The following is a 24,975-nucleotide window of genomic DNA, read 5'->3' on the forward strand; positions in this document are numbered from 1 at the left end:
TGACTGAGAGCAAGACACATAAATCCAAGAGTTCTAGTGCTACGAAAATGTCAGTGAACTGAATGGCATGAAAGTACTACAAGATATTTGTCTACATGTATGCTAGCCACAAGTATGCAGTCATCGATACAGGATTTAAGTGACATATTTTAAAGCTAAGATCTGACCCTCTCTTGTTTTCTAGTTAAAACTCCCTGACCTTAAAGTGATTTCATTTGAGGTATAGAACTGAGGGTCCCAATTGCGAGGGACTGATGACTTACCTGTAAGTGTCATTTAAGGTTCAAGATACCGTTTTAAAGAGTGTTGCACTGACTTCAGGCACTTCATTCAAATTATGATACTTAAATGCTAAAAGCCCTGCAATTGATATCATAAAATTGGATTCAATATGTAATGGATACACTTTAAAATGGTAGAAGATGGTAATGTAAGGATATGGGCAGGAAACAGAAAATTAAGTGAAAGAAAAATTCCAAATGGTGGTGTGTTCAGACAATGTGTGGAAAATATAACAGTCTAGATGGAAGAATGAAAGGACCTAAAGGATTTCAGGGAGGTTTTGCAGGTTTACAGGCTGGGGGATTTTTTGGTCTTTACAATGCTGTTATGGAGGCTACTATGAAGCAATGTCTAGCAAGCCAAACCTGAAATTGCTTTTTTTGTTTCTGATAGAATATATATGAAATAACCATACAAAGCGTCATGCTAACTGACAGCAATCATGATCAGAATACTAAAAATCTTTACAGTGCTATGTATTTTGTTTAGTCCTACAACTAAAGCTAAAGGTTTTCTGAGAAATATAGTCCTGAAGATTTTCTTTTAAGGTATTAGTATCTATGTCCTTGAATATGAGAAAAGAGGAGGACTTAGAAAATACCAGCTCTACAGCAGTCTCCATTTGTAATTATGAGCTATTGCCTGAATCTATTAGCTATGAAGCCACCTGTTTTCCCAGTATAAATAGCTTAGAATTTCCTGCAAGGAAATTACATGAAACATCAATAAGAAATGATATTACATTTTCAGGTCAATATGACTATCGTTACTTGGCATTTATCTTTTCCTACTGATATCATGTTTGGCAGCCAGTATTATAGAAGACTAAGAAATTGTTGCTCTGTATTTTGTTTCCATTGGTGTTAAATTGGCCTGTTCAGTGATGGCAGTCATTCATTCTGCTTTTTTTAGAGGGTCCTTGATATTTCATTTTTCTTATCATACACTGTAAAGACAGCAATACGTAAAGATGGACTTGTGCTGTGATGGTTTCAGAAGCATTAGTCTCTCATCAGGGTCTTGGGATGTAAATGCTTTTGTACACACTTTAGAAGGGTGCAGAATGAACTTTGCCTCTTCTCTCTGCTATGGATATGCCTGGTTTTGTCACTAAGACAGGAAAGGAAGCTTCCTGCAGCCCTGTGCTGTCTTTTCTGTGCTCTAGCTTTCTCTGATCATGTGGGAAAGATAGCCTAGGCCTAAGAAGAAACCTCAGCTTGCAGTAGATGGCTACATTTGGTTGTATGCAGATTTAATTGCTGGCTTTTTGTTCCTGGCATATAGAGTTTAACAGAATGTTAGGTTCATGATTTCTCAGCCTTTTTTGTATGCTTTGAAGCATAACTACTATTACTTACTTTGCACTTTTAAACTATATAATTTAAATGTAGAAGCTGAAGTTTCATGTACCTATTCCAGCAACTAACATGGATATCTGGGATACTAAAATACTTCTCTACACTGAGGAGAACTTTAATATAGACGTATTTACAAAAGTTGGGTTTTTAATGTTGGGTTTGTTTCACTTCAGTTTCAAGTAATATGTTCAGATAAACTAATAGAATAAATATCCTAATTAATGAGTAATATTTAGTTCTTATCCCCACATTTCAAAACATTTACATTATGTGTAGCCTCTTTTTCAATAGTATTTTTCACTAAATTCTGCATGCTTTCATCACCATAAACCTACAATGATTTGGGATATATCTGAAAAAACAATTCATTTCCAGATTCATTGGACATTTAAATAGATTGTTTTTTAAAAATCTATTTTTTTTATCCTTCAAATTTGAGTCTGAAATTATACCAATTTTATATACAATGTACAAGGCAAAACTTAACACCGACCTTTTAAGATGCAAAACATTTAAATAGTTAATGTCAGTGATTAGGATGCATGAGAAATGAATGTGCAGACCTTGCAACATAACTTTTTTTTATTCAGTTATAGGTGCCCAGCGCAGGAGAAGTCCCAGTGCCCTTGCCATTGAAGTTTTTGAATCACATTTGGGAAGTCATATTTTACAGGTAAAAAAAATGGCTTTTCCAAGAAAAAATCAAGATAACAACCTAGTCATACTTCTGCCAATAATTTGAATAGTATTCTTGTCAGCACTTATATTAATGAGATTTCTTTTTATGCTAGTATTTCTTCTATTTCAAAAGTCTGTTATTGGGAGATTGTTAATGAGAAGGAGGGCAAGTGTTATTTTAGCTGAATCACAATATTTTGTTGTTTAGAATCATGCAGTAGGTGTTTGCTTGCAGAATGCCCTTATGTATTTGTGTGAATGTATGTACAAGCTACTGTTTTGTGTTGGTGATTTGTCTTATGTCACATATCAATTTAGGGTTGGGTTTTTTTCCCCACTTTGGTTTATGAGCACTGCTTTTCTCCATGATATCCCAGTTGTCACAATTATATGTCACAAATTTGGAGCAATCTGCAGAGGTTAAAAAATTAACAGAAGCATGCCTCTTAGATCTTCTTAGCTGTGGGCTAAAAACTAATCTGGTATTTGTCAAACAATTTCGTCACATGGCAAAAGTCATCATATTCCAGGAAGACTCAACTGAAAACCAATGACCTGATGGAAACATTCTTGTGCATGATTTATTTTACCAGGGTAACTACAATCTTTCCTAGGTTGAAGTAATCAAAAGTGGAGTCCAAGCAGTTAAGAAGAAAATGTGATGTGCTTTGCAGCAAGGCAAACCCAGCCCTATGGAAATAAAACCCACATAGTTTTTCCTAAGTGTGGCACTGAATAACTGCTCTTATTTAGCAATGTACACAGCTTCTCAATGCAAATATCTTGTCTGGTGTATTATCTTTTGAGAGGTATGAGAGAGGTAAATTAGGATATTATCATGAGAAATATTCCACTTAATTTAAAATGACTGAGAGCTATCTCTCTGTACTAACTCAGCTGTGGTATTCAAAAGCACTATAGATAATGTCAGAATTTTCACGTCTTTATAAAGTAACTAAATGCAGAATAGCAACAATGATAATTTTAGGAAAACATGAAATTAACTAGTAGAATTAATTTCTCTTTGGAACAAGAATCATGAATGAAGTGATTTGCTTAGTTGTGCACTCTTGGCAGAGGTCTGGGTCAAGTTTTTGATTCTGTAAGCAAATACTTTTGTTGTAGTTACTGTGTCAGAGATCTGCACCAGTATCTACAGTACTGTGTTTGCATATTAGGCAGAAAGATTGCTATGCTGTCTGATACATGTAGAAAAAAATGAAGAACTAGAAGTTTTGTGATATTTAGGTTTATGTAGTTTGTCAGTATGTTGAGTGTGTAAACATATCATATAACCTAAAGGTATGTTTTTTACAATATTTTTTTATAACTAATATATAAATAAAACCTCATTGAGACTGATTTATTAACACTCTTTAAGAATTAGGTATGACTCTTATGGATGAAAAGGAAAAAACCTAGGATGGCCACTTTGAAAACTACCTCATCTTTGAGTTTTTCACTTATTGTGTATTAAAACAATTAGTGACTTTCATACTTGTTTAAACTAGATTCCACTTTTTTTTTTTTAATCTATTTGTGATAAATTAAGGTGTTTTCAGGATATAACTTTATCGTACTACTACTAAGAAAAACCCTGTATTGCACTTGTACTCAAAACTGAGGATTTAAAATCAAAGTTACCATCAGCATTGTATTGAGTATCTGTTGAGGTATGGTTTTTTCCAAGAGGGTGATGCTTTTATCAAATTACTTCCATGAATCTCTCAATTGATAATAGAAAGTTCTACTCTGATATTTGTGAGATAGGCTGTTGATGATGAATAAAGGACAAAATGAATTAGTAGTGGTGACAGGTTTATCATGACATGTTAAGATTTTGTGTTATTTTAGCAGAGCAATCAACCCTGGGGAGGAAAACCTGGGTCATGCATTCAAATGCACCATTTCTAAACAGATCAGAATGAACTTCAAAGTACTGCTTTGTGGTCTAATAGGTAGAAATATAATCACCAGAAAACAAAATGCTTTTTAAAACAACAATTGGACAGATTCTGTGGTGGAATACAGTTCTAACATGTTCTCACCTAGTCTGCTACTCATAGAAAATATTTTCAAATAAGTATCATGATAAGTATTGTTTGCAAGTGAAGTAAACAACCTTGATTATACCTTGGGAGTTTTGATTTCAAAGTCTGCTATCTGAAGAATTTGAATTAATAGTTTGTGTAATCCTTTTTACTAATAATATTTTGAAGACTCAATTTAGGCTCAGAAATTAAGGAGCCTTTCTAATCCTTTTAATATTTTGATACTTCAAAATTTATTGACAGGCCAATAAGCATAATACAGTAGATTTTTTTAAAGTGGGTATAGTTTATTTATAGTGATGTTACAAAAACAGAAATGGAGGTACATCTTGTGATATTTTTACATCTTGAGTCTACAAGCAGGTAGTGTCAGTCATGTCTATCTATACATTATATACATTAGTCATGTCCATGTATATTAAATCCATATATTTACATATAATCTTTAGTCATCATTGAATGAAGAATGCCTTAATCCATAACAATTTTTTTAGTATTAAGGAAGCAAATGTTTAAGTACTGCTAAATTGATAATTGATACAGGTACTAAAGGTTTTCTCCCATATGCAGTTAAGTACAGAAAAGTAAAGCTCTGCCCATCATGAGAAAAGTAAAAGTTAAAAAGTTACTGATTTTGATCTGGGATAACATTTGTGCCTAGGGATCATACAGTTAATTCTGTTCCATTAATTGCAGACTTCATCAGTGCCAAAAAAAATCAGAGCACTATTACCTTTACATAAATTCAGAGATGAAAAAGTGAATAAAAACCCTGCTAAAAGCAAATTTAATACTTTTAAAGGGCTTCATTTACATAAGGCTGGATGCATCTTTGCATTTGTCTTTTGTACAAATCTAGATATACAAAGAGGCTTTTTTATTTTGCTGACATATGAAATCCAACAGTCATGCACAACCTCACTGTGAGAGTGGTGAGGCACTGGCACAGGTTGCCCAGAGAATCCGTGTCTCCCCCATCCCTGGCAGTGTTTAAGGCCAGGTTGGATGGGGCTTTGAGCAATCTGGTCCAGTGGAAGGTTCTCTGCCCATGACAGGGGGGTTGGAACTAGATGATCTTTAAGGAACCTCTTAATCCAAACCAGTCTAAAATTCTATGATTCTATGTCAAAAAATCTCCAAGCCACAGCTGATTGCTGTATATCATGCTGAAGAGATTCTCAGTGGTAGGTTTGAAGCCAAAGCCACTATCCACTCAGTACTTGTGGAAAAGAAGACACCACAAAAGATTTCTCAAACACTATTACATCAGAATCTTCATGTCAGTGTAATGTCTTTTAAATGTTTTCCAAGTAAAAGCACCTGAATTATGAGTAGTAGAATAGGATGTAATGGAGGAGAAAAATAGATAATGGCAATATGTTAATTAATTTTTGACAAGATTTTCGATTTGCCAAATTATGGGCGTTGTTTTTCTTATCTTGTACATTCCTTTTCTTCTGAAAAGTGGTGTTATAATGAGAATAGACCTCTTCTGTTTTATATTTCTTCATATGTATCTGTCTATCAACTAAATCCAGTAAAAAAATTATTTCTGGTACCTCCTATTAAAAATTTGGCTGAAATTGGTTGTAAAAATTAGCAAGATTTTAATCAGATTTTCAGGATCTCTGAATTTTTCTCTGTAACTTCATTGCTATTGAGAAGGTGTGGAAAAGGGTCAGTAACCCCATATTCTTCTTATAATCAGGAATGATCAGGAAATGTAGAACTAAATATAGAGAAAAGGGAAAGTTAGTGAATATATTTGCATATGCAAATTAGCTTAATTGATACTGCTTGCCTCTACAGGGATTTTTCATTACAAACTGGAGTGCTACATTGTTCAGCTCATATTGAGTAATTTAGTAACTAATGAGACCAGTTTGCACTAATTTGCATATGATAAATGAGCTTAATTGCAGTAAATAACTTGGAGGCATAATTACTTAATTTTCCTGTGTTGCATGGCTTTTAAGTTCACGTATGAACAACTCAAGATAATTTTGCATATTTAAATTAGTTGCTTTTAAAATTCTTGAACAAAAAAGAACACACCTTACAATTTGAACTGTAAAACAATTAAAAGTATAAGGTACAGTATTTTCAAATAAAATTTAATATTTTAAAAATATATGTTTCTTCCTTTAAAAATACCAGTGCCTTTTTAAAGACTAAATATTTGGAATCAATCACAATGGAGTAGTTTTAAAGTCAAGAAAGATGGTATAAGTAGTAATAATAATAGGAGTGTGTATCTGAACTGTAATGAGCAGTACACATTTTGTATGTCTGCATACAAGAGTGATAACTCTCATAATTGCATTCTTTGCTTCAGCAGTGCCTATTCAAGTGTTAAGAAACTCTAACACCTTCATATAGCATTATGTACACATTTCATACACAGTAACACAGACATTAGTTGTCTTAGATTGTCTATGCTGCCCTACCTCATTTTGTGTGAAGAAATCCTTAAAGTGGACAGATACTGAGGTGTCAGTGCAACAAAAAGTGTATCTTCTTTTTCTTTTTGTAGGCTTGTTCAATTGCGAGCACTGGCATGAATAACCGTTATGATGTAGATTGGTACCATGAGTTTCAAACCACACAAACGAAAACAAAGAAACAAACAAACCAAACCAAACCCAAAATCAAACTAATTGGAAGATCATAGTTAATTTCTGCCATGTCCCTGAAGTTATTGCGCATTAGATAGTTTTGATAAATTTCATTGCATTGACCTACTGAACTAGACAGAGAAAAAAAGCCAACTACCAATCTCATTTATTTCCATAGCAAGATCTGTTGTGCACCCGTGATTTACAAGTGGATGACAACTACTGAATTCTCCATCTGTTCCATAAAGGTGCCCACCTACCTTCCCAGAAGCTTTTCATAAGCCTTGTTGAATGTTATCTTGGAAATTTTATGAGACTCGCATCTCCCTTTTTACTTTGTGTTGTACCTTTCTCTTCCATTAAGAAAGTATTTTGTGGTGAACAAAGATCTTTGTAATTGCAGTATCAGATTCAATGAGAGAAAAAAAATCAGGTTCCCATTAAGATCCAAGGAAAGACAACCTCAGTGAAAATAATCTGACCCTATAGGTTGTATTCTTCATTGAGTCAAAAGTCACAAACTACAAACCACTTAGCTTGAATGAAGTGGTTAACAATGTACAGAGGATATCTGTAGTGGATGTCCAGTTGTGTCCAAGATGACCCAACAAAGTCATCTGAAATATGCACAAGGCCTGTAAGCCCTTGTTTTACTTCCTAGAAACCTCCGTATCACCACAGCCTTGATCATGGAATGTCATCCTAGAATGGGAGCAGAATTTGAAGTACTTGGAAGCTACAAATGGCTCAAATGCTGCAATTTGGCTTTTTGCAGTAGTCCCAGACTTTCCACACATGAAAGGCAGTCTTGTATTTTGTAAACATACTTCACATGCTTTTCACTCCACTGGAAGCCTCTGCTTGTGGATGGAACCTCATGGAAGATTTAATTATCTCTTTACCTTCATCCTATAGAGAGGCCACGGGCTATTAAACCCATTGATGTTTTAGCTTTTCTTTATTTAAAGTCAACAAATAAGCAAACCACCCATATCCTATAGATGTAAGAAGCCCAATGGATTGCTAGTATTGTGAAAAATTGAATAATGCCTCTCATCCTAATTGTTTGATATTCTTTTTCTAATTATTTTTATTAATGTATCCAACACTGTAATATTAAGACTGACTTGAAACTGTACAAATATAACCTATTTGTCAGTTTAGTATACTACTGTGCTTTAGAGAGTGGCCCTTATTAATTGTGAGGTAAATGTGCAGATCTGTGCAACATTTGTGGTTTCTAGTGAATCATTCCAGGTGATGCCAGTACCATATAGAGTAGCTGAGACTATATCTAGGTCACTGGGTTGTTTTCTGGAGCACGTCAGATAAGCTTAAGTTTCTCATGAAAGAGGAAAATTAATGTTTCTTCACTCCAAGTGAGCACTCTAACAATCTTCTGTTTGCAGGTAGCTAGTACCCCATCCACTTGCACTCCTAAACTAAAGTAAAACTGTACTAAAATTGTGTTCAGGAGGCTGATCCCATCCTACTCTTCAAGCTGTGTAATAGCTGCAAATAACAGATTGAATCATATTTGTGATACTCTCAGAATTATTCATGGTCACATGAATGATCAACTGAATGCTAACAAAGATTGTTAATACCTCAGTAGTTACAAAACAAAAGGCCTTTTCCCATCTTACACCAGAAAAATTGGAAGTTGTTATCAGGAAAATTTTTTCACATACTCCTCAAGTTAATGTAGTTTTGTCATCCAGTTTGTAATTCAATGTTGTCAAATACAGAAGGTGTAGAAAGAAATACCAAATTTGAAGGGAACTTTCATACCATTTCTCTGCTGTCCAAATGGGTCTTGTCCTTTATTTCTGTCACTATTTTTGTAGAATTATAGACATACTTTTTAGAACAATGGTATTTTATCAAGCTTTCTAGACAGAAAGTAGAAAGAATTCACTATACAGTTTCACTACAGTATTCAATTATGTTTGGAAGATGTTGCTATTAACCCATAATAACTAGATTAGAATATAATGAGACAATGGCACTATTAATTTTTTAAAAAATCATCTTCCTGGAGAACATGTGGGTAAAGTTCTCTGTACATTACAAATATGTGTGTTAAGCATGCAACCAGTTTGGATTGGGCAAAATCCATGAAAATGTTTTGTTAAGGCAAATTAGAGAACAGTAAACAGAGCAAGTTGTTTACATTTTTGCAGTAGTGAACAACTGTGGATGGTACAAGAGTTGCACACAACAGGGTAATGCAAAACCAGAACTTTCTCCTGAACTGAAAAAAGTACCAATACTTTGCCTTGTAAGCCCATTGTTAGTTAGGTATTAAAATCAGCCAAGCAGTATGAATAATCATAAGTGAACCAGATACATAGTTCTAAAATTTTTCATCCCCCACAAATGTTGTGTAAAATTTTTTTGTGTTTTAATTAGATAGAGGCAATAGAAAAAAAAGAAGCCGACTGGATAGGCTATAGCTGAATGGAAATCTCATTTCTTCCAATATTTGAATTATTAGAGGGAGTCCCATCTGACAAGAAAATTTTAAAAGTGGGAAAAGAGAGAGGAAAGTGTTGGAGTGCTGTAAAATATTAGGGAGAAGATTTATCTTCTCATTTACTATTTTCAGTCATTCTGAGTATTACATAATGAGGTTATCTCTATATAACACTAGTCAACACAGAAATGGTGACACAAGACTAAAGGTGAGGAAGCAGCAGATGGTAGTACTGATGGAGGATTTTTCCAGGCTGTAAAAGGTGTCAGGAGAAAAGACTTCTACTGACTTGGAAATTTGTGAAGGGCAATTGCTAATGATGATGTCAGTGGTACACTTTCTGAGAATGAGGAAGACTTCAGCTTCTTGTCTGCTTTGGGTTAAAGGGGTAGACTACTAACTGACATCTGTTAGCATGTGTCAAAGGCAGACGAAAAGAGGAAAATGTGGAAAGGCTGACAAAACTTAGGGTATGTTGGAGAGCATAGATCTATGCTGTCTGAAAGTAAAAATTTTTGGGATGAAGTAGAGGTTAAGTTATGCATCAGTAGCCAAAAATAAAGTGGAAATTAAAAGATGAATTAAGAGGAAATAGTTGTTGCAGATCAAACCACTCAGCAAAGCAATCCTAAACTTTCTATTCATGAAGAGCTGTGCATACATGCAGTGAGATAGAACAAGTACACAGTAAGTCAGAACTGAAGGTTTGGAGATCATATAAAAGTTCTATGAGGGAATGATTTCTGTAGGGCATTTGTTGAGTCTACTTTGTGTACTTAAATTTTTTATCTGAACCTCCTAATTGTCAAGTACAGCCTATATTTATGAGCTTTCTTCCTGACATTAAGTGGCATCCAGAGAGTTTGGGTACAAAACCAAATGGAACACCAAATGCTCTCAATAAAATGTAGTCCAGAAATTGAGCACAGGGTAGAAAAAAACACATTTATTTAATCTACATCTCTATCCAAAATAAAAAGCATTTAGTGTGCAACCATGTTTTCTCTAGAATAGTTGATTATACAGTTTAATTTAGTAATTCTGAAACACTGAGATAACAGTAATAAATGGGATGCTGTAGTGCCTTACTATAAACTGAAAAATGATGGATTTATGATGTAAAAGATGCATATATACTGATGAAAGTACAACTTTCTAGAAAAGATACAATTGTAAGTGGACAGAACCAAAGAATATTAAATTAGGAACAAAATCTAAAAAAAAAAAAATCAGCAAGAGAGGAGAGTATCAGCATACTAAATGCTGTGTTGAGGAAAGATAGGCACACAATCTACTTGGAAGCAGTAATTTGGAATGACATGAAATGTCTTTTTATTAACTGTTCAAACACCACACCCAAACACAATTTAAAGGCAGGAAGTCAGTGTAAATGCTGAAATGTGAAAAGAGTCATAGGACTCTGGTAAGAAAAGATTACTATCTTGCTTTGCAGTGTGCCTTTCCAGGGACAAGGCATCTCCAGTAGCAGCTTTCACTTTATGATTTGAGGATAAATGCTATTTCATCTTTCTGGTTCTTTCTGTAGATTTCTAAAAAATCTACATAGGAATCTGTTCATGCTTGGTCAGCAGTCGCTCCTCAAGTACTTTGTAGATTGACCGTCTTCTCAGAAGATCATACTCTTGTCATAAAAGGACAAACTCTTACACTGGATGTTAATTTATTTAGAACTTTAGAAATCTAATTGTGCATTTTGTACTAGTTTAAGTGACTCAGAGTAAAGATAAGTTTTTGAAGCTGAAAGTAGGCAGAAAAACTCTCTTAGAAATTTTAATGTTGTGAGCTGCTATTCACTGTTGGATGCTCTTTTGCACTTTAAACATGTGTAAGTGCCACTGCATGCTGTGATATGGCTTTGGTGTTACACCGGTTTAAATTATAACAGAGGTTAACTTGATACATTGCATGATTCTAAAAAGGGCTAGGAACAAAGGCTAGATCAGAATCTGAAAAGGTTAAAGGAGTTGCACAGACAGCACTGTTACAAAGGACATCTCAGGTCCATTAGCTGGAACACGTAGCAAGAGAATTTCCTGGGTTCACGAGACTCAAAAGGTGCTAATTTGCATACTCCAATTTGTCCCAGTCATAGCAAATGCATCAGATTGACTCCATAAGGGCAGGGCTTTCAATCTGGAGTTATGGCAAAGGTACAGCATCCGAGCTCTTGCTGCCCAAGGGGTTATATGCTAAAAGGAGACTGGGGGAGGTGTGGGAAACAGCAAATTATTTTGCAATTGGAGCTTGGAGCAGTACACTTAAACCTGCATTTTATGTGGAAACTATATATATAGAAGCATGCAGTTTCATTTAATAAAAAATATTTGATCTGAGTAGGACATGTACACATACAGTACTGTGCCATTTAATTCCTGAGAAAGTATTTGAAGAAAATGACATATCTCAGCACTGTTTGTTGACCATTTTGTTGTCACCTGCTGAGTGTTGTCATTTCCATAGCCAGTGGGCTGTATTGAATCAAACAGAGGGAATAGATCATTAAAAGAAATGAGGGAGTTTCTGCAGCCTGTAGAAGCTGAAGGAGGATTTTTTTTCTTCAGGTACATCAACAGAACTCTAATGGAGTCTGCATTCAGCTATGATTTGGGGTTTTGCCCTATATTTCTCTGGAGTAAGGTGGCTTGAAAAGTATAGACAGCATAAACTAATGTATGTGCTCACCAGAAGGAGTTATACCTTCTATGGTGTTTGTAAAGGGAGAGGTGAGGGCAGTAAGTGTCCTCATTTCAGAAAACTTTTTTCACTTTTTTTCAATCACAGCATTCATCAAGAAAGGAAAAGTGTGTTGAATTTATATAAATAAATAAAAATGGGGAAAAGTATATTTTGTGGGCATGCTGAGCAAGTTAACTGACATTTTTCTTCACTTTTTTGAAAACATTGATGACAGTTTCAAAGATTTCAAATATTTCTCATTTCAGGTCTTATTAAAAATACACTAGAAATAGGCTTTAAACACAATTTGTACTCCTCTGCAATGGCTGTGAAGGACAGCAGTGTGTGACCTCTTTTTACCTGGGAGCTGGAAAAGGGTAGGGTTTTAGTCTGCATACAGAAAACCCTTAAATGGAGCATGGACAGATGAGATTCAGGTGAATGCTACTGTTTAAGGCTGCTTTTAACTCTGAGTTATTTCATCATATCAGGTATTTGCTAGTCCCTTTTTGTTTATTTGTTTGTTTCCAAATGTGAGGCCTAAATAAGTAAAAAATTAAATATTGACATGGAAGCTTTGTGTTCAAACTTCCCCAATGCTATAAAAACTGAAGACATAATTCTGTTTTTCCTGGATTTACTTGGAAAGTGCAACCGCTTTTACAGACTTTTAAGTACATAACATTTAAAGGAATACAAATATTGTTGAAATAAATGAGTCGGGCTTGCAGAGCATGCTCTCTGTTCTGAAGTATATTATCTTAAAAGTTGATTAAATGGTTGTTTCTATTAGTTGCTGCTAAAATGTCATTGCATTAGAATTTCTACCTGTACAGAAATTAAAAAAGGAACTATGGAAAAAAATATAATATTTCCACGAGTGAAGTAGTTATGTGTAATTACCTGATATCACATTTAGGCCCACGTGCACACACAAACGTAATAAGGTCACAAAAGCTGCAAACTGGGGCTGGACTGTCTTCATTAATTATGCACAGCACTCAGCCAATGAATTTTCTTCTTTTAGATTTCTTCCATTTTAAGGAGATTCTTATTTAGATATGTACCATTTTAGATACTATGCAACTATATCTCTTTGGTAGTGTCTCACAGAATTCAGATTTGATTTAATGCATTGTAAATTGTTTCCTACGTATTTATTATGGCTAGTGATTTAAAGTGTGTATCATTGGCTTGCTTTGCACTTAGTATTTGTTATTCTATTCTTCCCTTCAGTTGTATCTTCTGCTCAACATAAAGATTTTAATCTTTATTATTTCATTCTTTTGGGATTTTTAGCACAGAGGTGGTGGATTATCTGCCTTTAATGCACACTTTAAGGAGAAAGAAAATTCTGTGATGGGTGTATGTTGGTGTCTAGAGTTCAGAAGTCCTCCTTACAATTCAGGAGAGTCCTGCAGTAGAGAACAGTTGTTATAGCGGACACCTTTGCTGTAGGAGCAGTCTCCTAGCCAATTGATAGAGCCACGTAGCTTTTTGCTATTCCAAAAAGAACATTAGGTGGTAAGAATTCGAAGGAACACACTAACAGTATGGGACTGGTCAACTTTTCTCAGATTATCAGCAAATGCTTCTTAGTCCACAGTATGAAAGTGTTATTTTTATTGAAAATTAATGAAAAAAGCTAGAGTTTGAGTGGAGCCCTAATATGTAACAGACATGTAGTAGAGAATCTCAGATTTCCTCTATACAGTCTTGAAGAAGGTCATCTACAGGTGAGATTTAAATTAAAGTCTGGATTCAGTGTGTCAGTATTCAAAGCAACTAAAATTTTACACAAAAATGTGTTTCAATTGTGGTTTAGAATTTCAAGGCTTAATTATATAAAGTATATGGTTAGCAGGCAATTCTGGAAATAAGAGCAAGCCATCTGTTAATTCTGAGAAAAAAAACTTTGGGACTTGAAAAGTATAATTGAAAGACTGTCCTGCTAAACTTGCTGTCTCTTTTTTTGTTCTCTCAAATAATTTTTACATTTACATGTCTGAAACAGTAATGATCAAGGCAGTGTTTTTCATCCTTTAAAAATTATGTAGTCAAGCAAAATCAATGATTTTGCTAATATGATTCTCCCTTTGAATAAAAAGTACTAAATAGTCTAAACATAAATAATATTTATCAGAATGTATATAAGAAGGTAGGAAACAGTTCAAATTTTCAGAGATATATAAAGTTGTAGAGTTGTTGTATTAGTCTATCAAAGCAAGAAAAAATACTTGGTTTTGTTTATTTTAAACCCAAGCTTAACATCCTCAAAACATTGCATTTAATTTCTTGTCGTTATTAATTTTTATGCTTTGCAGCTGGCACAAACAAATAATAGAGTATTTTAGTTAAACACCTAGTTGTAGGCTCCTAAAGCTGTGCCTGTGAAAGACTGAACATGTATGTCGTCTGGCTAGCAGAAGATAATTCACCTTCCCATACAAAGGCCTGCTCTTTTCACTGGCATTGCATTGAGGGCATTGTAGGGAATCTTATTTGTGTCTGCTTAGGATTCCACATATTTGCATTTTAGGCTGCATATTAGGCCACATAAGGTTGGGCAAATGCTGTAAGAGAGGAAGGGGGTTGCTGCATGTCTAGTCCTTGCACATTTAGGCTACTGAGTTTGTACTGCCCCCCACAATTCCAGTTCTTGCCAAGGCCAATTAGCAGCATTTGGCTTTCATTCTACAAAAGTTCCCCCAACTCCCAGATAGATTATTCCTGATGAGGGTATAAATTATCTACGTGTAGGAGGCTTGGCATGAAGTGATTGTAGCTGCTGTTGCTGGATATAGGAGTGCATATACCATTAAGCCTTGTTTCAGAATGAGATTCAGTGACCTCCCTCATGGATAGGCTCTGGTTTTGGTAGACTCCAAGTTTAAACAGAAACTAGTCTTTCCTATTTCTTACCTAAGGAAATGGTTGATATTTCTTAATATGCGGGTATTATCAATGTTTGTTCACAAGTACTTAGGTCAATAGTTTTCATTCTCAAGGGATAAAAACTCTCTTTTTCAGAGCAACTAAGGAAGAACAGTAGCAACAGCAGAGCAGAGCATTTTACTTAAAGAGCATTTTATTTATTTTAGTTTCAAGAATGTGCCTGCCAGGGTGACACATGCAAATATCTAAGTAGGTGTCAATAGCATTTTGGAAAATTTTTACATAGGTTTTGTTTGTTGTTTTATTTTTTTTACTGTTACAGAGCATTTTAATGATGTGTGTTTTCCACTTCGTAAAAATGTCTTTGTGGTCATTCAAATCTTACACTTGCAATTCCTGGCAGTATATCTAGCAATAAAAAAATTGTTTAGGATTAAAATGTAATGGATGGTATCAGCATAACTTCCTAGCCACTAGACAGGAAATTAACATTTACACATTGTACAGATTCGCTGCACCTGCAAGATTTCATCGTCTATGCCGAAATCACCAGGAATGGTAGAAATACTTGAATTAGATGTGTAGTGGCCTATGAAAGCATTAAGGGATGCATACTATGCTCAGATAGCACTCTTTAATAGAGAGGAACCACTGAGTAATCCACAAAACTTGACTACAGGGCAGCAGCAGGCTGACCCACAGCAGACAGACAATCAGGTTTATCAGCAAAGCCAGAAGTAGAGCCAGAAAAGGAAAGCTGACATCCAGATGCCAGTGATACAGGCATCCTACCCAGACTTGGGCATATGGGTCCTGCATCTGTCAGTGTTACACCAGCAGTTGGCTCCCAACCTGGAGCAGATTCTCTATTCCCAGTGAGTTAGAGATCCCAGCCAGCACAGTCACTGAATGGATAAGCCAAGTCTTCTGAAGCAGTGCTGTTATATTTGAAAGGCCAATTTAGGTCGAAAGAAGTCCTGTGAGACTGTATGAGGGCTCTTTCCATTCATGGCAAGATTGTGATGCATAAGGCTTTTTCTGCTTATGCAGGCATGTAAAAAGCAGTACAGCACAGTGAGGAAATGAGAGTATTTTAAATGCCAAAAGAAAAAGAATACATCTGAAAAGACTGGAACTTACAGGTGGTTTTTTTCTTATGTGGAGAAGCAACTTTGTTAATATTTACCCGATCATTCTCCTGGGAGAATTGGTATGGGTTCCTGAGTCAGCCTTGGTCTCCAGAAACCCTGAAATAACTTCTCTTTATTAAAGAAGTTCTCTTCCCATACTGTCTCAGTTTCATAAACTCTAGGAAGGCTAAATCTGTTCAAGCCACACTGAGGAATCTCAGAGAGTGAGAAAATCCCATAAAAGAGATAAGGGCTTCTGCCTCCTCTCTCCCCCATTATTTTCTCCTTCAGCAATTCAATAATAATAATAAAAAATATTTCTTAATCCCATGCTACTTTTCACTTGTTTAAGCTAGTGGGAGGGCCATCTTCCAAAGAGTTTGAAATAGAAGAATGAACACTTGACAGCAAGAAGCATCAAGGATGCTCTAGGACTAACAAATGTAGCATTGGACTCCTTTACATGATGAAGCTGTCAAAGAACTTGGAAACTACACGTAAACCATCCTCTTTAATTGCCTGTAATTTCCTTCAGGGGTAGATGTATACATGACTGGAACATTAATTTATTGCCTGACTTAGATCCTTACACTAAATTCCCTGTAAGCATTATGTGGTCAAAATGCCAGAGATGAATTTACCCTTGATTAGTCTAGATAGATATTTCCTCACAGAGAGAGAGGAGTAAGCTGTGAACATGGACAGATGCTGTTTTTATCAGCTCTCCTGCACAGCTTTGCTGGAATATTTTTATTTTGAAAATTTCTGGTCAGGTCTTTCTAATGTAGAATTCATATGGCGTTCTTGGCATTCTTGGGAGCTGATCTTCTAAGTCTAGAAGGCTGTAGAAGTTTTTGTTCTAAAAAGAGAATGGTACTGGAAGGATTGCTAACAGTGCAGCATGTACCTCATAGTTCTTTAAATAAAAGTGGTTGTCCTTTAAAATAAGTAGTAAATAATTCTTAATTCATTAAGCTAGTGCATAAAAATGTTAGTCATTTGAAACTAATATGGCCTAATGCTTCTACCTTGAGGATTTCATTGCATTTTAGCAATTATGTACTTCTACAATGCTATTAATAAAAAACCAGGAATACTTCTCTTAAAGGTGTGACTTTATGCAGTGTGTTTTCCATTATAGCCAGTGCCAATATTGATTGGCAGAAGAAAAGTGTAGGGTTTGTTTTAAAAGGGAAATGTTTCAAAATAAAAAAAAAAATCAGAAAGGTAAGAGAAAGAGAAGGCACAATGCCCTTTTTTATTGTGTTAACCCACTGAAACACAATTATGTCTTTATAAACTTCTCTTGAGCTAAAAAAAGACATTAAAAAAAAGAAACTAGTTTACTTTTTTTATACAATAGACTTTCTTTGTGTTTCAGTTTGTCATTACTATATGTCATACTTTGAATATTAGTTATTTGATTGTCCTGCTGTAATTTATGACATACAGTTTTAGAGATGCTGAAGGTGTCTGTCACCATGATCTTTCTTATAAAACATTTTATGTATTACATAAGAAATAAACACTTTATTAGGGAAAAGAGAGTAAATAAACCCATGGAGTTAATTCTCCAGAAAAATCTCTTGTTGGAAAGAATTGAGATGTTTAAAAAATGGTATCTGCTGTTATTTTGTTGGTTGTGCTCTTTCATTAAACTCAATCCTGATTTTTCTTACTACAGGCAAATCGTATATCTTCTAGCAGAAACACTTCATTTAACTGTGTGATGTCTGGGGCATGCAGAAGGCTAACTAGAAATAGAAGGCATTTCACAGCTGTGAAATACAGCTTTTGTTGTGAGTTACCTGTTAGAGTAAGTTTTCTCACTTTCGTGACTACAGCAGAAGCACAGAAATTAATCCTAATTGTTCAGAACTGGATTTTGTGAGTGTCCCCCACATAGTAGCACATCAAAAGAGCTCAAACTAACATTCATTATATGGGAATAATTTAAAGGGTAGGGAAATAATGTGGAATTCGGCAAGCATTGAAGACAGTTATATAAAGATACACGCTTTCCTTTATGACCAAAATTGTAGGTTTGTGATCGATCTGCGTAACCTCCCCACTACAAAAGATCCTAAAGTGGAATCATGAGTAACCCATGGGGCAATGTTCTTATTTCACTCTGATGTTCTGATTTTTCCCTAAATACTTGGAAATATTGCTGCAAAGCTAAACCTTTAGGTCACATGTGATAAAATTTTAACTAATCATCTGAAGTCAAATTCCTCCCTGAACTTTATGCTGCAGGAACCACATTATATAGTTAATGGTATTTAAAAATTCAGTCCAGAAAAAGATGAGAACACCTAGCACAGTAAATTAAGGTAGTGAACACTCAAAACACAGATTTTCTGCTAATAGCTGTAGTTTTTATAATACAATACGAAGACCAAGATCTTGCAATGAACAGATTATCAGAATAAAGTCAGCTGAACAACAAGCCCAGATGTATTCCTCTTTGAAATTGAAAAAATACATAATGACTGCAATGACATTTTAATAGACTTTACTTAAGCTGTTCATATGTATATAACTGAAATTTTACTCTGAAAGAAAAAACACTTTTTCAATGGTATAAGAGAGTAAAAAGGTGGAAATTCAGAACATATTTTGAGGCAGACCTTTTCAGGATACAGAACTGATTGAATGTATGAGAATGTGTTTCAATGTTAGCCTTAAACACTAGAAGTGCTATATTTTTTTGGTAAAAAAGCAAAAGTTCTCAAATAGAAAAAAATTGAACCCCTCAACATAACCTTTGAGTCTTACAAGCTTTACTATTTTAGAAAAGTATAAGCTGCCAAATGTCATAAGACCTTTTCCCTCTGAAATTTATGACACCTTCTAAGTGGAAGTTTACTTCTCTGACTTCTAATGCTTTGTTAAGAAGCAGGAAATGTCATCCACTGTGTGGTCCTCAAAAGTGCAAGCAGTCTAGTCCTGTGGATCCTCTGACTCTTTTTAGAACTGTTTAATCCACTGACTTCCATGAAAACTCCTGATTTATGTCACTGTTAATGAACCAGAACTGAAAACTTTGCACTCCTAAGAGCACATATTGTCCATCTGGCCAATCACCTATAATAAATTTGTTTGGAATTGTGTGCTGTGCTTAAGTTTACCTCTACACCTAAGTTTATGATTGAGTTAAAAGGTGGTTAAATGATTCTCTTAATAGGTGCATGTAACCAGAAACAAAAGATTATGATAATAATTAAAGAAATAGTATCCACGACTGAATTCCATGACCTGCTGAGGGAAAATGACCGAATATATTGTGGTATTGCAAAAGCTTTTGTAGATCATTGTAACAGCTTTAATCATAAGTAGAAAGATTTTGTCCTTCAAATTAAGTACCTCTTTTATTAATAGTTCCCTGTCAGTATAACAAAAATATTCATTAAGATTTGTTTATTTCAAGATAATTTTCTTGTTTTATTTTGTGCTAGCATATATTACTCTGATTTCTGCTTTTAAGGAGAGAGTTATTTGCTGTTTAACTCTTTTTCTTCCCTTTATAGTCTTTGATGATGATGTATTTTGACTTCTGGTCATGTGATGATCTTACGTAACCACTCAGCCATTTGAGATAGGACATTTTCTAATTATACTAATAGCTAATGATACTACAGCTAAACCATTCTAGATTGATTGGAGTTGAAAAATACCTGCCTGTTGTCATCACAAGGTTTTGGGTTGATTTTTTTTTTTTTTTTTTTTTTAATTAATGAAGAAGCAGTATCAGCATCTATCGAAAATGTCACACAACTTTTTGATACCATTCTCCTTATACTGCTTTTTCCAGATAGCTTTGCAATCTAGAATACAGATTCAGCAAAGAAAATTTCCTTGATGGTGGAATTATTTTGGGGTGGTTGGGGTTTTTTCAATTTAATCATTTTTGCTAGCTTCTGTGTTTTGAAACCTGGAATATTGCAACTTGGAGTGCTAGAATAATGGTGCCATTGAAAGAGATGGTTTAAGTATTTAAGTCTGGTTACAGTCTTTCTCAAATACCTTTAGCTGGTCACATATTTCTTGGGTAACCAACCTATAAAAAGCCTGAAATAAATTCTTAAGTCAGTAATCACATGTTTTAATGTCCTTTTCTAGAATCTAGCCTTATCTTTTAGAAGATAACTATGAAAAGACTGAAATCCAAAGTGTCCTGTAATGTAGGATTTCCCCAGGAAGCAATTCATATACTGAAAATATCATGAGTATCAGGGGAGAAAGAATATAATGGCTTCATTGAGAACAATTGTGTCTATATTGCCTAGACTGTCAGGTAAAGATCTCTTATATTTGCATTAATATTTATTTACTTCCAGTGGAGATTCAGGGTTGAGTTCTGGGACCAAATATTACCATCCTTCTTCAGAATTGTCTCTTAATCAAAACTGGCTTGTGTCCTTTTTAAAACACTTTCTAAACATAATTTCTAAAAGTAATGATTGTCTATAAACATTGCCAGTTTCCTCTCTGAGAAAGTCACCTAGCTGAGACTCCCTATTTCTGTTGACACTATGAAACTTATATGGTTCCATTGGTTAGTTGCCATGGCATTCTTCTTTGTGTGTCACTGTCTGCAACTAAGCTGTGATGCATTGATGGATTATTTTAATTCAGACTGTCCATGGTGTAAATGATTGCTTTAGTTAAAGAAGGAATATTATTAAACACAACTTAATACTTTAGAAAGCCATTCTTCAAAGAACATTTTTAATATTTTTTTCACATTTTAAGATTTTTAAAAAACAGTAGGTTTTCCTAGGGGAAATGAGATGTCTTTGTAACAAGTCTGAGATATTTATCCATGGGACCTAAAATAATGTAAAAATATATTATGATAAGGTGAATGGAAACTTTCAGCCCCTTTTACAATGCTAGCAGTAGAATAAGTAGTCCTCATGGGAAAGAAAGGGTAAATCTCAATAAAACATAGTAGTAAATTTGAAAAATAAAACAAAGGATTGGCAAAAGCTTCCCAGTGAAATGCACAGACCAAAGTTCTTCATATTTGGAAGAATCATTGCTTGTTTTATAACAAGTGGTTTTGAAGCTGATGAGTGTACCATTTTAGCAGTAGTTGCTAAAGATGTCCTATATAGGAACACCTGTAGTTAGAATAATTACAGTGCAGTTGTTGGTTGTATCTGTTTCTCTAGAAACTCTGATCTTGCCATGACCCAGAATCATGAATGGCCATCTGAATTACATGTATCAGTCTCCATTGAAATATAAAGCTTCAGCTAAATTCTCTAGAATTGAACTGAGATATAATTAACTTTTTCATTTGAGCTAAAGAAAAGAAATTGTAAAATTGCACTGTATTTTTTACTTAGGTTGGCAGTGCCTTCTCTCCAGTCAGATATAGATTACTTCTATTGACATAAATGTATTATATCAGACATCCATTCATGGAGAATTTAGGGTATCACCCTAAATTCATCTTGGCGAGCTGATGCAAACAAATACTGACCAGGAATTCCAGAGGCTCAAAACCTGGATTCATGGAACTTGAACTGAAAGTCTCAGTTCTAGGAGACGTAAGCCCTTGCTACATCTTAATGTGGGTATTGTCTCATTATCTGGTGAGAAAATAAACCATACTGCATTACCCACTGAGAAGAAATTCAGAGTGAATTTTTAGAAACAGTTCCACAATACTACGTAAAAATATGTGTCTTGCATTATATACAAATTGTGCATTCAAGGGGGGACATTGCAGTTAGAAAGATACAATCTGTGAGGTCTGTTTTGTCTTCATGACCAAATTGGTGAGAATCAAATGTACTCCTTGAGGATAATTAAAGTTGGGCAGTATGTGTGTGAGATGGTGCTGAAGAGGATGTAAGGAGTTTTTCACTAATTTTTTAGGCCAGGAGGTGGGTTACATGGGAATAATTAGACATCACTTTTTTTTTTTTCCTGTGAACCAAGATCAGACATAATGATAGTTTTTATCTCTCTGGATCATGAGCTTTTCTCATTTTTCCTTTTAAAAGCTTCCTTTTTGAGATCCCATTGAAATCAGTCCAGTTTCCTTGTTTGACATCTGTGAAAGGTTATTAAGAGCTAATAAAGATTTGAAAAATGTGAATGAGCTAATATGAGACCATCAGTGAACTAGTTTGGGCTTATTCAGACACAACGGATGTGAAGGACAGTCCCAGAAACACAGCTGGCAGTTAAAGATTTTGCAAACATAGACTGGCTTATTTTGTTTGGCAGGAGAAACTGCTGGGATTCTGAAGTACAAAACTACTTTTTTGCTTCAGACTGTTTGCCAAAACAGTTTCAGGGACATCATATGAGTAAGAAGTGTGCGACTTGTAGTTAGTGATATGTTTTCAAGTGAAAGAAACTAAAATTGCATGCTGACAGCAATCAGGTCTACATGTGTTAATGAGGGGAAAGGTTTCTGCTATTCTCTCTCTATCTCAATAACCATCCCCAAGGGCTTTGCAAAAAGCTTTCAGTGTTATTTTGTGTTGTACACCTACCAGGCTATTGTCTTGACCGTGCATCTGGTGTCAACCCTAATTCCTTCACCCAGAGGAAATCCTTCTCCAGTATTTCCTAGTGGGAGAAAAGGGCATTTTAAGCTTTGCCCCACTGAACAGAACAGACTGCACACATCATGTATCATCTTCCTGTGCCTCTTTTTCTTTTCTTCCCCTTGAGGAGGTCTCATGTTAGTTTCTTAGACCCAGGGAAGGGGATTCTTACTAGTTTCACCTTGTTGGCTTTTTCTAATTAACAAAACCAATACTTTCATCAAAATTTGGGCCAGCTAGTTACCTATGATTACAGATAATGAGATGGTGTAAATGAAGCAACAAACTTAAGGCAATTTATGTCACCTGTGATTCTGGCCTTTAAACTGTGAATTTGTTAAGCTGTTGGAAACATCCGGATGAGAAAGGTGAGTCCATCCCATCAGACTACATGCCATATTTTTCATAATAGTATTAGATATATTTTTCAGTTTCAGTTGCAAATGTTTATTTACTCATAGACTCAAATTGAGTTAATTTTGGGGATTGCAGTTGAATTATTGTGGATCAGGCTGTTACACAGCGAAAGAAGGGACCATTTCCACTGCAGTAACATTGTTGGAGCCCTGAGGCTGTTGACTCAGCTCATGATATATTGTACTGTTAGTGTTTCAGCTCTCTCACAGGGGATTGCTGGTCCTACTTTGAGGTCAGGAGTTAACTACTTGTATTTTAGCAGTGTACTGATATCAATATGGCTCCTATGGAAACCTTACTTGACGTCATTTTTGGATCTTTGCTACTGTAGCTAAGCTTTAGTAAAAGTCAATAAGAACATTAGATTGTTGTCTGTATTATTACTTCCCACTTCCTGCCAGCAATCTACCAATTCATTAGCAGAGAGTTTTGGAAATCTCACTTGATTATTTATGCAGTCAATAGCAAGGCTTGTCTGCATTCATAATTGTTTGATTTTATGGCCTCTTCTTTAAACAAACATTGTCTATGGTAATGTGATGCCCTGATGGATGGGAAAGGTTTTGTCTGTGAATATCATTTAGATAATTAAAAATGACAGATGAAATCGCCTGCTGTCTTGACCTGTACTTTGTTCCCTCAGTGATGCTGAAGAGATGCTGATTGCTGTCAATCAAAACCCATTGGAGGTTTGTAAATTCTGGCTGCTGTGAACTCTGACCTCGAGTGTTGATCTGAAATAGATAATAACCTTGAAATTCTATTAGAATTTAAAAACTGTTCCACCAAAGGGGCACACTATATATTTTTTTCTTAAGAACATGATTACTGAATGTCGTTGTTTACTCCACACAATCTAGGAAACAAAAGTGTTATATTTAACCAAATTAATAGTACAAATCAGAACTAAAACCTTAAAAAATAAAATCATCTCTTCCTGCTTCTGTTTAAAGGCTGCAAACCATCTTTAGAAAAAATCCCATTTCACACTGCATAATGGGGTCCAAACAATGTTTGGATTCTCTTTATTGATCCTAAAGCTCATGATGTTGTCCTGACTTAATGACCTGTTCTGGCTGTCCATCTATCTCATTTTCTCATTTCCTCTATGATTAGTCTTTGAGACACTTTTTTCATTATTTATTTAACAATAGTTCTCTTCTTAAGAACCAGCAGGAAAAGCACCAGCTAGAATATTTAAGATGCGGGTTCTGAACGAACAAGTGCCTTGAAACCTGGGTCAAGAGATCAGGTGCATAAAGGGCAGTCATCATGAGATTTTTTTTTTTTCATTACCTAGAAACTCCTGGGATAATAATAACAAGTCATACTGTTTGTTTTGAGATTTGGGGTGGGGTGGGGTATTTTTGTTTTTCATGAAACAAGGGAGTAAAAGCATTTTTAGATTATATTTTGATATAATCAGTGTTTTAGAGGTTTAAATTTACTGGGAATAGTAATTGTCAAACTTTGGGAAATTAAACACTCATGGTTTTACGTGTTTGTCCTAACAAGAAAAATCAAACAAACATAAAATAAGTGCTTTAGGCTTTAGTAATTCTTATTTTACAAGAAAACAAATTATAATTAGGATACTCCAGCTAGTTTTTAAGTATATATTCTTAATGAGGTGGTTGTACTTACTTGATTTATTCCAGTAAGGGAAGCAACTAAACACGATCTCTGAAAAAGTAGTTGATAAAATTGCTTTCTTTGTCTTTGGAATTTAATGTGAAATTCCAGTAGGGCTGGTTTAATAAGTAGGATTTTCCATAACAGTCTTGGCTTAGTGCAGAAAAAGTAATTT

The 24,975-nt window shown here is 34.8% G+C and overlaps 1 protein-coding gene across 1 annotated transcript in view; it reads left to right on the top strand.

The window, feature by feature from the left end:
• Window positions 1-24,975, top strand: part of NPAS3 (neuronal PAS domain protein 3) — a gene marked incomplete at its 5' end in the record, with an annotated part of 605,288 nt that overhangs the window by 304,313 nt on the left and 276,000 nt on the right. Inside the window, one exon of the mRNA XM_017741637.1 lies at window positions 2,231-2,313. Within this exon, the coding sequence (XP_017597126.1) occupies window positions 2,231-2,313 (83 nt within the window). The remainder of the gene's footprint in view (window positions 1-2,230; window positions 2,314-24,975) is intronic.

This window comes from Corvus brachyrhynchos, unplaced genomic scaffold (genome assembly GCF_000691975.1).
Source record: "Corvus brachyrhynchos isolate BGI_N302 unplaced genomic scaffold, ASM69197v1 scaffold115, whole genome shotgun sequence".
NCBI classification, from domain to species: domain Eukaryota; kingdom Metazoa; phylum Chordata; class Aves; order Passeriformes; family Corvidae; genus Corvus; species Corvus brachyrhynchos.